General features: G+C 40.4%; 1 protein-coding gene across 5 annotated transcripts in view; it reads right to left on the bottom strand.

Annotated features, from left to right (window-relative positions):
- The window catches only part of SBF2 (SET binding factor 2), a 2,158,806-nt gene that overhangs the window by 1,168,810 nt on the left and 974,766 nt on the right, over positions 1–15,230 (bottom strand). For all 5 annotated transcript variants that reach the window (XM_086955965.1, XM_086955960.1, XM_086955962.1 and 2 more), the window contains exon 13: positions 13,988–14,086. In XM_086955965.1, the coding sequence (XP_086812091.1) occupies positions 13,988–14,086 (99 nt within the window). The remainder of the gene's footprint in view (positions 1–13,987; positions 14,087–15,230) is intronic.

Here is a 15,230-nt window from a genome sequence, read left to right as displayed (position 1 = left end):
GTCAGCATGTTCCACTTCCTCATTCCATCAGTTAGTGTGAGCGGCATACAGCTCCAACAGTCTCTCTAAGAGGCTCGCTGTTATGTAGCCAATCACGGGAGGAAAATTTTGAAAACCATCCATGGTGCATTGTGGGACCTGTAGTTGAATTACCTGTGAGTGAACTTCAAAGTCTAGAAATTTCACTCATTGAGTTAAGGCCCGTATTGATGGTGTCAAAGCGGAGTATCAGGTACGCCTCTTTGCGCAGGAGTGCTTGCTCTATATTGGGCGATCTATGTTGTGGATCTAATCCAGACAAGACCGTCCATTTGAAGTCCGTTTCTTTGTGGCTGGCAGCTAGAAAATGCTCCACCATTGGGGCATTCTGGACTTTTTTCTTTAGTCTCGAGCGGTGTAGCGTAATTCTGACATTTACTTGTTGGCAAGTTTTACCTATGTACAATTTGTTGCACGCACACAAAATCCCGTAGATTACGTTTTTACTCTTACAGTTTGTGTGTAAACTGTGTCTCCATTTGATGCCATTGTGGCAGAATTCATCACCTTCTACAACATTATGGCAGGCCACACAAGTACCACATTTGTGGTGGCCTGTCACCGGTTTCAGGTTCCATTTGGAAATGAGGTCACTCTTGGGTTTGTGTAGAGAGCTGTCAGCTCTGATGATTTGTTGTCCGACGCTTGGATTTTTCCTCATTGCAAAAATAGGTTTTTGCAAAGGGAATTCCATCCCCTCCAATAAATGCCAATTGCGTAAGATGATTTGGCGAAATTTGTTTGTGTGCGCCCCATAGGTAGTCACACAGACCAGTTTCTCCAATTCTTTTTTCTCCTTGATTGTTAGTAATTCTTCTCTGGGAGTGTATCGTGCTCTTTTCTTAGAGTGTTTTAAGAGTTTGTGGGGATATCCCCTTTTGGTAAGTTCTTGGCAGAAGTTGTCCGCATGAGTATCAAACTCCTCAAGTTCAGAGCAATTGCGTCTGATACGCAATAGTTGGCCATAAGGGAGATTCTGTTTTAAACACTGTGGATGGGCACTCTTGTAGTGTAAAATGGTGTTTTTGTCTGTTGCCTTTTTAAACAGAGTAGTGGTTAACCTATTTCCCGGAGTGCAGACGGCTACATCAAGAAACGTCATTTTTTGATTACTGTGGTTGATGGAAAATTTGATGTCGGGGTGTCTTGAGTTAAGCCGTTCATAGAAGGCTATGAGCTCTGTCTGGCTCCCCTGCCACAGGAGCCAGACATCGTCAATATACCTCAACCATTGTATGATGTTTGTGCTGTAGGGGTTGTCTTTATGAATGAACTTTTCCTCGTATTGGGACATGTACAACACAGCCATTTCTGGTGCGTACGGACATCCCATGGCTGTGCCTTTGATTTGAATGAAGAATTCATTTTCGAATTTAAAATAGTTGTTTTTCAGAGTGATGTGGGCCAGAGCTAAGATAAAGGCAGTTGGGACTCTATGTGGTCTTACACGTTGTTCTAAATACAATTCCATCACCTCAAGAGCCTCATCTTGAGGGATTTGAGTATATAATGAAGTGACGTCTAACGTCACCATCAACTGTGTGTCAGAGTCGAAGGTCATGTCCTGGATTTTATTGATGAAGTCAATAGTATCTCTCAGATACGATTTGACTTCAGGCAAGAAAGGCTTCAAGAAGAAGTCTATATATTTTGACGCAGGCTCCAGGGCTGAGTCACAGCCGGAGACGATTGGTCTCCCTGGTGGTGTAGTGCTGTTTTTATGAACCTTTGGTAGGAAGTAAAGGACTGGTGTTCTGGGGGACTTTTTGTTTAGAAATTCATGCTCCTTTGGACCAAGGAATCCATTCTCTAGTGCCTCAGTGGTGATTCGGGCAATTTTTTCTTGAATTTCTATTACTGGGTCATCTTTGACCACTCGGTACCATTCTCGATTATCCACGTGAGTCCTTCCTTCTGAGAGATACATGGGACGAGGCCAAACCACCACTGCACCGCCCTTATCAGCCTGTTTAATTATGATAGATGGATCTGACTTTAAATCTTTTATAGCCTTAAGCTGACCCTTACTGATGTTATGATGAATATATGTTTTGCTCTTCTCCAATTTCGTTAAAGATGACAAGACAGCTTGTTCAAAAGCATACACCTGTTTAGGTATATTTGTAGTGGGCAGGAATTTCGATTTTACTCTTAGACCTGTAGTTTCGCCACTTGTAGTGGCCTCTGCACCAGCAAAATAGGTTTTGAGTCTAATCTTGCGACAAAAATCCAGCGCCTCAAGTTTGAGTTTGGTAAAATCCGTTTGTCGGTTAGGTACAAATTTTAAACCTAAGTTTAGGATGGTACTCTCGTCAGCAGTGAGGGTTCTGTCTGAGAGATTAATTATTGTGGATGTGTCTAGCTCTTGTAATATCTGTTCCTTGTTCGCATTTCCCATGGTTCTTTGAAGCGGACGTTTTGCTGCCCGCCTCTTGCTAAAAAAGGTTGATTTGAGCCCTTTTTGTTTTGTGGGCCTTGGTTGGAATCACTAGAAGACCCGGACGAAGAGGTCGAAGAGAAAGTGGTAAATCTGGACCTCGACCTTCCCTGGTATGAGTTTAGGGCTCGTTTAGAGTCAATAGTGGTGTAATAGTCCTCTTTCAGGAATGGGTAAACTTGCTCTATTTTAAACGACTTGGAGTCTTTTTCAAATTGAGCAGTTTTGGTGGTAATGGTAATATCTTTAAAGGTTTGAATTTCTTTTTCAATTTTTTCCAATACATTTTTGGCCTCTAGTTCAGTTTTATTGTCAGCGATTGCTTTTATGAGTTCCTCGATTTCTTTCTCTTCCTCACTGCATAAGCGTTGAGCGGTCTCTATTGTATGGACCATGAGGTCCCTGCTACACTTGGTGTTAATATAGCTAAAACCTTTTTTATACTCGGTGTCTTCTACAAAGATCACTGGTATATTTTTGACTTGTAGGCCCCAAGGTATTGTACCGGCCTGCAAATGTTGTAGAAGGAAATATCCGTGTAATTCTGTCCTTATGTGTTTCTTCTGGAGACGAGTTAATTTCTCTGCTTCATTCTGATGTTTCGCAGAAGTACTCAGAGAAAGACCTGAGAAGGGTTTGGAGGCAATTAGATTTTTTATGTGGCTTTCTGAAAATGACAATGTTTCATTCTCTGACATATTTTAACAAGGAAGGTGCCCTTGTTAAGGAATTGATCAATTCAACAATGTTCAAGAGACACAAATTGTCTCAGTCCTACTCGCTCGGGTGACAACCCGCCCTAAACTATGTAACAAAAAGGAGTTTGGCCCACGCGGACAGAAGTGGGGTAAGGGCCCAATTAACTTTGCAACAAAAAAGGTAGCCCACACTTCTAATGGTTTAACACCATTCTGTTTACGGTGAACAGATAAACAAAACTTAATATGTTTATCAAGGCGATTATTTGCACCGTTTTTATTTTTCAAATTTTGTAGAAAAATTGTATGTGTGTACAGAGAAATCACACTGCCATTTACATAATAACCAACCAAATTTAGCTACACGTGGTGTCAGTGAGATGCACGGGAGGACAGAAGATTGACGACCCAACGGAAACTTTACTCCGTATTTCGTGGCCGTAAGAAGCCACCGTAAGTCAGGCAGAGGAAGCCTGGATGGGGACAGGGCCCCCGGTCATGAGTGGTCGAGCAGGGGAGGCACTGCAGATGAGCAGAGCCGACGAAGGGCGGGGCCAAGCGGTACCACATACCAGTAAGCAAGCAGCGAAGAGAGTCGTTGCTTTTGTGCTCCTTGGCCCGGAGAAGCCCATGGCCTGACAGGGATTCCACCCTCGCACAGAGAAGGTGAGAAACAAGAATGATACCGAGAGTCGGTGGGCCGGCCCCAACGTGAATTTGAGGCAGGAGACCCACGGAAGGTCTCCCGTAAGGGGATTATACCAGACACTGGATGCATGAGATCAGGAGAGGCCTCCAATGGGTTTGGCTTGCCAGCAGCTGCAGTGCGCAAATCGCAGCAGCTGCCGATTGTGCACACTGGGGCCAATATGGGGTGAACCCAAGACGAGCCCCCGTCGCAGTATTTTGGCAGCTACGCCACAGGTCAGTGGGCAGCTGCCTCTCACTGTTGGGGGCTATTTGGCTCCCAGGAATTGTTGGCTAGTGCAGGGGGATTCACAGTGTTGGGGAGTTCCTAGCGTGTGCACGCTACAAGTGTTCATTACAGTGCACTGATGATTATGTTGATTATGTTTTATATAGTGTGTTGTGCTAAGTGCAATCTTCCCAGTAGTTACTGGTCGCACTAACTTTGATGTATGTGATTCTGACAGTGGCCCGATTGGCCTTGTGCTCGATATAATCCCTGTGAAGTCATGACAAGTGCCAGTGGCACAGTGTAATATATGTGATTGTGTTCTAATGTGTTTTTATGAATAACACTAATGTAATGTAATGTAATGTAATGTAAAAAACATTTCTACCCCGCAGCTTCCACTCCAAGGAGTATCTTGGCGCTCACACAACTCAGATGGAGGAGTTGGAAGGGAAAGAAAGTGTCTTGATATCCACACACACATTACACCAGGGTCCTGCAAGTGGCGTCAGGCAAAGAGAAAATCCAGGTTTTTAACGCCTTCCTGAAGGGGGCTTCTTGTGAGAAAGACCGTAGGGAAAGAGGAAGTTTGTTCCAGGCTGTAGTTCCCATTACAAAAAGGGATTTGCCACCCTTTGTGGCCAGCTTGAAGTGGGGCAAAGTGAGTAAGTTTTGGCTTGCAGATCTTAGACAACGCGCTGGATGGTATCTTTTAAACCCGTTATATAAATAGGTTGGGCCTCGTTGGTGAAATGCCCTGAAAGTGATTAAGAGTAGTTTGAACAAAACTCTTTTACCTATTGGCAGCCAATGAAGGGTGTTAAGAGCTGCTGAGGCTGACGACTTACGGGGCAGACGCAGCACAAGGCGGGCTGCCGCATTTTGGACCATCTGTAATTTGTGGAGAACGATTTTGTTAGCTCCAACGTATAGTCCATTACAGTAATCTAGCCTAGAATTTATCAAGGCCACTGCGACTGTTTTCCTCGCCGATAGTGGGTGAAGATCAAAGAACTTCCTTAGTGCTTTAATGATCTGGAAGCACATGCCTGCTACTGCTACAGCCTGGGGTTTAAAAGATAAGTGGTTGTCAAATTTAATGCCCAAATTGCGGGCGGATGCAATTGTATTGGGGGGCACTTCAGCATCCGCTGGCCAGCATGCTGTCGGGGAAAAGAGATTATGATTCCCTATAGGAAGGATTTCGGGTTTTCCGGCGTTGTTCATCCATTTAAAAGTTGCTGCCAAGCAGTCCTTTAGATCTTCCTCGGCACCTGGCCGCTCTCTATCCAACACCAATATCAGTTGGGTGTCGTCAGCGTATGAAATAGAACTGATCTTAAATGACGCGATCAGTTTCATCAGAGGTACCATATATAGATTGAAAAGAACAGGGCTCAGACTAGAGCCCTGCGGTACCCCTGAGCTGACGTTTTTTGCCTCAGACTGATAAGGGCCTAACACTGTTATTTGGCGTCTGTTGGTAAGAAAGTTCCTACACCAGGTCAACACCTGTCCTCCTACCCCTGCGGCAACCAAACGGTCTAATAAGATGTTATGAGAGACCGTATCGAAGGCTGCCGACAGGTCAAGTAGGATAAGGACGGCCTTCTTTCCTTGATCCATTGCTGCCCTTAATGTTTCAGCAGTGTATAATAGGGCTGATTCGGTAGAATGTTCTGAAAGGAATCCTGACTGATTAGGATGGAGAACGTTATTCTTCTCCAAAAAGTTGGTCAGTTGGCTGTTGACAAACTTTTCAGTCAGCTTAGATAATATGGGTAGCAAGGAAATCGGGCGTAGGTTGGAAAGAGTAGTCGGATCGGCCAGGGCCTTTTTTTGGAGCTGCTTAACAGCTGCAAGTTTCCAATCGTTCGGGATACTTGCCGTAGCTAGAGAGGAGTTGATGATTTTGTTAATCATTGGGTTTACCATCTCTATTAAAAGATGCAATACCGGAAGGGGCAGGGATCAAAAGGGGAGCCTGATTTGCTGGCTAAAATCGCATTGGGAGTTTCCTCCAAGGATACTGGGGCGAAGTCATCAAAGCAGGGGGAAGATATCGTCTTCACTATCTCTTCAGCCTCCATTGTTGCGCTAGCTCCCGATGGAAAGGTCTTTGTAATGGCCAGGATTTTATTATCAAAATAATCAGATATCGCATTACAAAGGTTTTGCGATGGAGGAATCTCCTGCGATAGAGCGGAGGGATTCATAAAATCCTTAACAATCTTAAAGATTGCTTTTTGTTCCTGGCCTGCCGTAGCTATGGCCTGTAGATAATGTATTTTTTTTGCTGATTTTATTTCTGCATGATACTTCCGTCTTGCTGCTATATAGATGTTACGTGCGGCTATATCGTAATTTCGACGCCACCTCCGTTCCAGTGTTTTAACTTTGCTAAGTTCAAGCTTAAGGGTTGTTGAGAACCAAGGGGCATTCTTTTTTGCCTTCCTGGGTTTGAGGTCCTTATTTCTAGATGGTTTTAGCAACGTGCCTGCTCCAGCAATCCAGACAAAAGGTCTGATTGTCTTTAGAGGTACAGTCGACTAGGACTGGAATATTAGTCTTGAGTTTTTCCATAATGTCAGGTCTGCTGGCTAGTGACTTCCAATCTGGAATGATTTTAGTCTGCAATCCATCCTTACACTTAGAGCGATTTGTAGTGGGTTTCGAAATCCCAACTATGTTAAAGGGAAATAAAAAATGATCTGTCCAGACCTGAGGACAAGGGGGTTTAACTATTAGGCTGGGGTGATTGGAACATATGCAATCTAATAGATGCCCTGCCTGATGGGTAGGTTCACTGTTCACAAGAGTAAGGCCCAACACTTCGATAGTGTCCAGAAAACAAGTAACCCCAGGATCATTTGGGGACTGAAGATGTAGGTTGAGATCCCCCAGTACAGAAAAGTTGGAAAATCTGAGTGTAAAATCACTCAGCACATCACCTATAGAGTTCAAAAATTTTGTGGGAGGACCCGGGGGGCGATAGATAAGAACCCCAGAGAAAACAGAGGAGTCAGAGATTTGCAAAGAAAATGCTAAAGCTTCTGCATCCTTTATTTCCGTCAGTTCTTCAATGGAGCATTTAAAGATATTTCGATAAATGATTGCCAGGCCTCCTCCCCGTTGTTCGTGTCTATCCAATCGCTGGATGAGGAAGTCATGAGGCAAAGACTATATTTATATAACCTTCTGTGGAGTTTCTTTTGTGGTGTGCCTAGTGTGTTGCTGTTGTGTGTGTTGTGCAAAATGCTATACATATTGCCTCTGGGATAGCTCTGCCAAGCTACCACGGGGGTGAGCAAGGGTTATCTTCAGCGTTTAACTCCCTTGCCATGACTGGAGTGGTAGGTTCTGCCTGGCTTAGGTGCATGCACTAGCCAACCAGAAACCCAATTTCTAACAACTATATACAGAACAAATTCTACCTTCGGGTCCCAGGAAAATGCCTCTGGGGTTAGTCAGAATTAATGAGATTAAGAAAGTATTGTGTCTAATAACACCATTCAGACGTTGTACCTCCTCAAAGGTGGGTCCCATGTGGGGCAGCTGCCTGGTATCCACATAAGGCATGAACCAAGCACCTTTCAAGGCAATATTCTCTCAAACTATGCTATAATTTTCTATAAACTTTCGCTCAAGTTGGACAACGTCTTGATTATCTTGACTTTAAGCAATTTACCTTTTTTTTCGTCAACAGTAAATAGAAAGTAAACCACCATTGTCGACAATGCTTTTTCGGATCACTCTATCGTCCCGCTTGAAATCTGTCTAGATGTTGATCTAAGTTCTAGATGTACTGTTGGCTGATCAGATTTGAAGAGAGGAATTTAGAGATCAAATTACGGAGTTCTTCAAAGAAATCTGAAGACAGCCCAGTATTTTCAATTTGGGAGGTCTTCAAAGTTACATTTAGGGGGTTGACAAGTGCTTTAAAAGCCAAAATAAATCAGGATCATTCTATGAGAATTTGGGAGCTGCAGGAGGCCCAGGAACAGGCATCAAAGAAAGTAAGTGGGCCCTGGGGAGAAATATGAGCAAACAAATAAGACAACGTAGGACGTCAAAGAATTCTAGGGATTTGTTTTGCCTGAGGAAATATGTAATGCTAAAACCTTTCAGCAGAAAGTTTATGAAGAGACCCAAAAGATTGGCAAACTTTGGCGTGGTCCACTAGGAGTAAAACGAAGAATAATTACATTCACACTATTTTCAATAAGTTTACCGAGACTGAAACAAGCAACAAAGAAGAAATAACACAGATATTTTAAGGATCAGTACCAGAAGGTAGATCGATTCTCCTCGATAGAGCTGGTATTGACCTTAGCGCCTTCAAGCTCTCTAAATTGTCTCAATTATATAAAAAATACTATTGAGAAAATATCTCTGCCTATGGTTGAGATGCCATTAAAAGCAATCGCAAATGCACAAGCATGTGGGAGCGTTAGTATCTCAATAGAATTTTACAAGGAATTTGCTCCACAACTTCTACCTGTTTTGAAATAGTTATTTAATCAAATCTTGGGGGGATACATGTTCCCAAAACTTTCACTGAAGCTTTGGTAGTCAGTTGTTAACAAAAAGATAAGTCACCGTTTAATGTCAACTCAAATAGGCCAATTAGTCAATTCAATGTGGACTATAAACTTTTCACCAAAGTGCCTGCAACACGATTATTGCCAATGACGCAAAAAGTTATTCAGAAATATCAAAATGGGTTTATATCTGGTAGATCAATGTCTGCAATACAAGCAATCTGGGTCCAGGCAATCTATTATTTTTCTATCAACATTAAAAATCTGGAATAATTTTAATTGATGCTGAGAAGGCTTTCAACCTAGTCAACTCGGATGCATTATTTGCTATCTTAGCAAATGTTGATGTCCCCAAGCAATTTTTATCAATGCTTAATTATATTCATCAGGGTTCAGAGGCTAAGATGTTGATGAATGCCAAGGAGATTGGCGTGGTTTCAATAAAGAGAGGTACCCGCCATGGTGGTCTAATGTCTCTGGTTTTGCTTACTTTTTTTTATTAAGGCCCTGGTGGTTAAGTTACGTAAAAGCCTCTCATTACTACTCCTGTAGAGGGGATGCCAAAAATGAACCTTTTTGCAGACATTATTTTATATTTAAAAGTCAACAAATATAATATTCAAGGAGCGCTTAAAATAATTCAGGAATTTACTGCAGTGGGTGGTTACAAGATGAACCACTCAAAATTAGAAATCAAATCAAAATCAAATAAATATTTATTATTTTAGTTAATTAAAACCATAACAATTTGTCCCCTATGTAAAAAGGATCGACAATAAAATGTTTGTTATTTTCCTTAAAACCATTAAAAAAAATGTATATCAATTAATTATAATCAAGTATGTACAAGAGTGTGTAATACACATTTAATAGGTCCTAAGCATTAGTTAGTCCAGACGATCTTTCTCAAGTTTGGGCCAACCTTTTTACAGTATAACTGAGCAGTGGCTAGATGTTCAGTTTTTAATGCCCGCTCAAACTTTATCAGTTTATAGTTCATTAAGGTGTCAGTCGGGTCCAGCCCTGCTATTATAGCAGATCTGCAGGTCCTTATTCTTCTGGTCTTCATTGCATTCCTCAGTAAAGTGACTCAAAACTAGAAGTTTTGTTGATCAGAGCAGAGGCAAACAATATTCCTCAATGTTTGAAACAGCTGGTTTTTATCGTCCAGTACGCTACCTTTGAATTTCTGCTGATCTGTTTCATCTTAATTATCTAACTATGTTGAGGAAAGTCAAAGATCTATTAAATAGATGGGGACTACTTACATTATAGTTAATTGAACGCGTTTTACTGATAAAAAAGTTGATTTTACCATTATTTTTATTTCGTTTTGCAAATTTCCCTAATTTATATTTCCATGAAGTGGACTCCCTCTTTAGTAAGTTTATATGGAGGCACAATTATCCCAAAGTTCGTTTAGAAGTATTACAACTAAATCTAAAGCGGGGGTGGGTGGGGTATGGGAAGGGAGTAGAGCTACCTCAGTTACAGGACGATAATTTAGCACTCTTTTTAGACGCCATTGTGTAAATCAGTCACCCTGGTGGGCAAGCTATTCCATAATTTTCTTTTGATTCAGGTAATCAAAGAATCAGAAATAGACTTGCCAGCCTTTTTGAAAATAGCTACATTACCGAAAAAAAAAATATAACGTGGTCCACAATATGGTGTCTTGTAAACAGTTTTTTAGGAAATGGATTATTCCTTTATGCCATTAATTTTGTTAAAGGAGTGGAACGTGTGGGATTGGTAATTTCAGGAACGTGAAAGTGTTTAGTTTAGTTTATGATTTCTTTACTAACCAGAGGTTGAAAACTTGGGCTGAGCAGGGGTTATAGCTGCAGCTCGGGCAGAGAACTCAATCCGATTTTTTTTGTGTTTTATAATGTTCTACAGACAAGTCGTTTTTTAAAAGATAATGTGCAATACTGAATGAGGGCTCTCATAGGCTGATGAAGTTATTAGTTAAGAATAGAGACTGTTGGGTGTAGGTAATTGGAATAGAGTTTTAAAACTAAATTCAACTGAAGCGTTGATTCCCAATGTTTTTAGGCAAAATCACTAAGAGCACTGGTTGTAGGAATGGCAGTTTATAGAGTGGACTGAGCATAAAGCTCTTCGAGAAGCAAACATTATGAGAATGGCTTTACTTTCTAGATGGTTAGCATAATCTACACCCAGTATCAGCATCGGGTCAATTCTTCAGGTGCTCAACTAATACACCAGGAGATTGGCTCCATATATTCTTTACCTATCCAGTACTTAATGACTTTTGGTGTCAGATCTTTCGAGGTTTAAGCAAAATGTTTGGCCTCAGTGTTTAACCCGAAACTGCTTTAGCTCGGTTTTATTTCTCAAGACAGATTAAACCATTTACCAGGGAGGGTCAATATTTTATCTACATTGCAATGGTGGTAGCACCATTATTTGGTATTACAAGGTTGGAAGTCAACAGAACCTCCTACTATGGATTCCTGGATTAGTAAAATGTCTAGGATTAGAATATTTGAACAGTTGTATGCTTTGCAAAATAAGAGTTTAACTTGATTTCACACAATTTGGAGAATCTTTGATTGTGATGAGCACTATGCACTTTTTTGTATCATACTAGCTATATAGCATGATGTTTAATTAAGGTTGATTTCAATCCATGTTATTTGCAATATTGCTTGTCGATATGGAAGGTCAAAGTCCAGTGTTTACATCATAAGCACTTTTCAATAATCTATTATTATATTGGTATATACCAACGAACAATGAACATTGAATTTTAAACTAGGTTAGTTGCACTATTGCACATCACCACTTTAGCCAGCAGTGATTGATGATCCTAGAATGCTAATCCCAATGATTGTCAAACGTTAACACCTTTGGCACTATGAAATTGTATATGAAGTTGTTACTGGTCTGTGCTGTTAAAAACAACTGTGCTATCATTTATTTTACTACCTTTAGTGCAATGTGGCACTTATACGCATAAGCATAATTAGGATAAGAATTATGATAAGATAAATAAATCTAAAGAAAATATTTTTCACACAGAAGAATTACTGATTGGTGGAGCCTTCTATAGTTCCCATTAGTTTCAGAAACTTAACAAATCTTTTCCTAAATGCAAATATGGTATTGTGTAGCTACATGAGGGAATGATGGTCAACTGTATTTTTGCACGAATGGCTCACAACAGCAAAACTAATCAAACTCTACATTCACACGTTAGCTAGAATACAGCCACACACAAAGTATCCATGGAAAACAGGAAACATTTCCTTTGTGGAAATACAGAAAGGGTTGGACTATAGTCTCTCTTAAATTGCCATCTCACAATGACTGGCTCTCTTACATTGCCAAGTCGCAGAAACAATGCATACTGGTAGGTAAGGGAAATGCATAATATCTGAAGCTACTTTTCAAAAATATATCCAATTCCACAAGGCACACGCACTACCCCTCCCACCTTGCTCCATCCCATGCAGCCTCTTTGTATACAACTCAAGTTTCCCTAATGGTTGTTGGTCAGTGACCACATCATGCTAACTACTGGCAAGAGCTGATGAGTGGACACTGGTAAAAATGTGCTCCAGTCCAGTATAAAGTATTCTATGAGCAGTTATCGTAGAAGGCATGTCAATGGATATGGACTTTGGAGTGATTTTACAAATGTTCCTAACAGGTACACAGCTTTGGAAAAAAAAGAATGCTTCAAGGAGCATGGACTAAAGTATGTTAAGCTGTTACTTTTAAAGATTTCCTGTCTTTAAAACATTTCTGCAGCATAGTATGATGACACTGAAAAGTTATGCTCTTAGCTCTGTCAACGTCTTACGTCAGGGCCCATCTCAATTCAGGGTTAAGAAGTATTCCCTCTACCTTAGCTAAAGGGGGTCTTGGAAAATGAGGGGAAGTTTGATATCTGGGGTTAGATGCAAAACAGAAATGCATGTAGTATCAAAGAACAGTAAGGGTGAAGCATGAATTTATTTAAATGAAGTTAAATGCAAGATTCTCAGGCAAAGTTACCAAAGAGTATTGAATTGTCGGTAAGATGTGATACAGGAAAGCAGATTTTCAGGCTGAGATTGTTCATGTCCCACACTGGAAAGGCTCGTATAAGAGGCATGGCTTGATAGCAGCCCAAATGGATACTTTCTTTTTTGTCTAAAAATACATTTAATTATACAATAGTTTTGAAAAAAATTGTAAATTTGTGCTTACTATGAAATTGAGTTTGGAAAATGTACTAGCATTGGTATTCTGTTATCTTGAATGTGTGGAATTACTCCATACTATGTTAACGGAAAGCATTTCAAAATACACAAACTTTCATTTAGGGTAATCATGTATCTTTAACAAAGCTACAATTCATGCTATACACCGATCTTCTCAAAAGTAGAAGGAAAGAAAGACAACAGGTAACAATTTCTCATGAAATGCAGTATGACATTGATTAGTATACTCTGCTACATTTGAATTTACTCCACAATACTGTATTTTTAGTACACAAAGATACGGAGTGAAACACAAAGACACACAAGTAAAATATTGTTACCAGATGTCTACTGATACCCTAGGAAGTTGAGGAGAAGCAGAACATTTTGGTGTATAACACAAGTAGATAAGCAACACAATAGAAGGTGCCACACCTGGATAACAACACTATGAAGGCATTACGGAGAACAACATTTGCTACAAAGATCTAGATGTTGAGGTGATGAATAGCCTAAAATTACAAATACCAGCATTTTACCGGTCGACAGAAAAAATACATATTTCATGGATGCGTCAAACTGTTCATGGGTTGCCTCAGTCGGATACAAGCTGAGGTAATGCCTTACCCAAATATTCTATGGCATGCCAAGATCATAAACTGCCAGGGAATATTTAGGGAGCAGTGCTAATAAGTAAAGGTTATGGAAGATACTCACTCATGCAAGGCCCATGTCTTGCACAACCTTGGCTCCCAATTCCTGTCGCAACTACGGCGCCTTGTCTCTTCCCACAGAGCTCTCTGCTAGGTCTCGCAATCAGTGCACTTCACTCGTGCTACCTGGCAGACCTCCCAAAATCAATCTTACTAACCCTGCTCTAAATCATGTTTCTGTTATCTGATATTTCCTGTTAAACCTCTCCTTTTTAGGTCACCATACCTGTTACTTTCCCCACTCGGATCCACAGCAAGTCTTCTTCAACTGTAGCCCTCCAGCTCCCAGGTGGAGCTCCGTAACTCATCATTTTTCAATCTAACACCCAGGCATGTGATCTTGGTGTCAGGCTACATTACATGCCCTCAGACTGCTGTAGATATATTTATGTGAAATGTGACCCCATGGAACCACTGCTTTCACACACTTACATTTTTCAGAAGCAGATCTGCGAGGTCTTTGATATGCTTCATCATCTTCTGTGGATTTATTTGATCATCTTTTATTTTCTCAACTTCAAAGGCAACTAACTGTGAAAAAAGAATGAGAGAAAATAATTTAAAAGGATTCACATTGTTTGTGAAGTAATTTGTCAAATTAGATAAAAACGTGTACATTTATAATTATACATACTTTACTTCCATGTTTCTAGTCTTAAACAGCTGCGTTTATCAAAGTTCTGTCATTTAACAAACACTAGAATATCATGCTCTTATTTTGCCAGGCTGTGAATGTTTACTGGAGACATCTCAAGGCAATTGGGGAAATAAAGGACAAATTTGGACTTGATCGGTAACACGCCTGTGTAAACAAATCAATTGTATTTCAACCTATAGCAAAGGTTGGTCAGTAGAGAAAGTTCTAGGCTCAACTACAGAGCATTTGGAATCAGAAAATACCAGCTGAACAATATACCCTGTGGCTATAGCAATATCTTTACTTAGGGGGGGAAACACACAGGTTTTCTCCATTCATTTACTTAGATTGTGGAACAATCCTGCCTCCACCCATCCTCCTCTTTAAGAGAGAGCAGATATTCTCATCGCTTTAAAGAACACTACATCACAATGGAGGAACTGCCCTCTTCTGCCCTCAGAACCCAGATACCTGTCTAATCACTTATTGACTGTATCTTTGCCTCTGATACTGTACAGCACTTTATTGACTTTTGGCAAGGATCGTGCTATACAAATACCACATAAAACATAAATCCTCACCAAACATATCAAATATTAAAAATCCTGCAACATTCGTTTTCGAATTAGGTCTTATATTTTCTTGTAGTATTTAGATTAAGGAGACTATCTGGTTTCAAGTGGCTTTATTGCGCATCTGGTAAGTGCTGTGTTTGGTCTTTTAGCTTGCATAAGGACTAAAAGTAAAAGCTTCAAACTGCAGAAATAGGCCTTCAGATTTTTTTCTACTTTTGTTCTATTTGTATACATAATTTATATTATCACATTCAGCGGGTCTGCCTTTGAGATGTAACTCCTAAAGATAATTTGAATCGTTTTTAAGTTAGGTTATGTAAGATTTTTAAATATAGAAATACAGTGGGAGCTTGGAGTCTGCATTGCAGTGAACTAGACAACATGAATGTTTTGTAGAGCACTGTGGCAAACCGCATCTTTAGAGTTCAGCATCCCAAATAATAGTGGCCAATGAGCTATGGGA

This window comes from Lissotriton vulgaris, chromosome 2_1 (assembly GCF_964263255.1).
Source record: "Lissotriton vulgaris chromosome 2_1, aLisVul1.2, whole genome shotgun sequence".
In the NCBI taxonomy this organism is placed as follows: Eukaryota; Metazoa; Chordata; class Amphibia; order Caudata; family Salamandridae; genus Lissotriton; species Lissotriton vulgaris.
The sequence above is the reverse complement of the archived record's forward strand: the minus strand, read 5'-3'. Positions and strand labels throughout refer to the sequence as shown.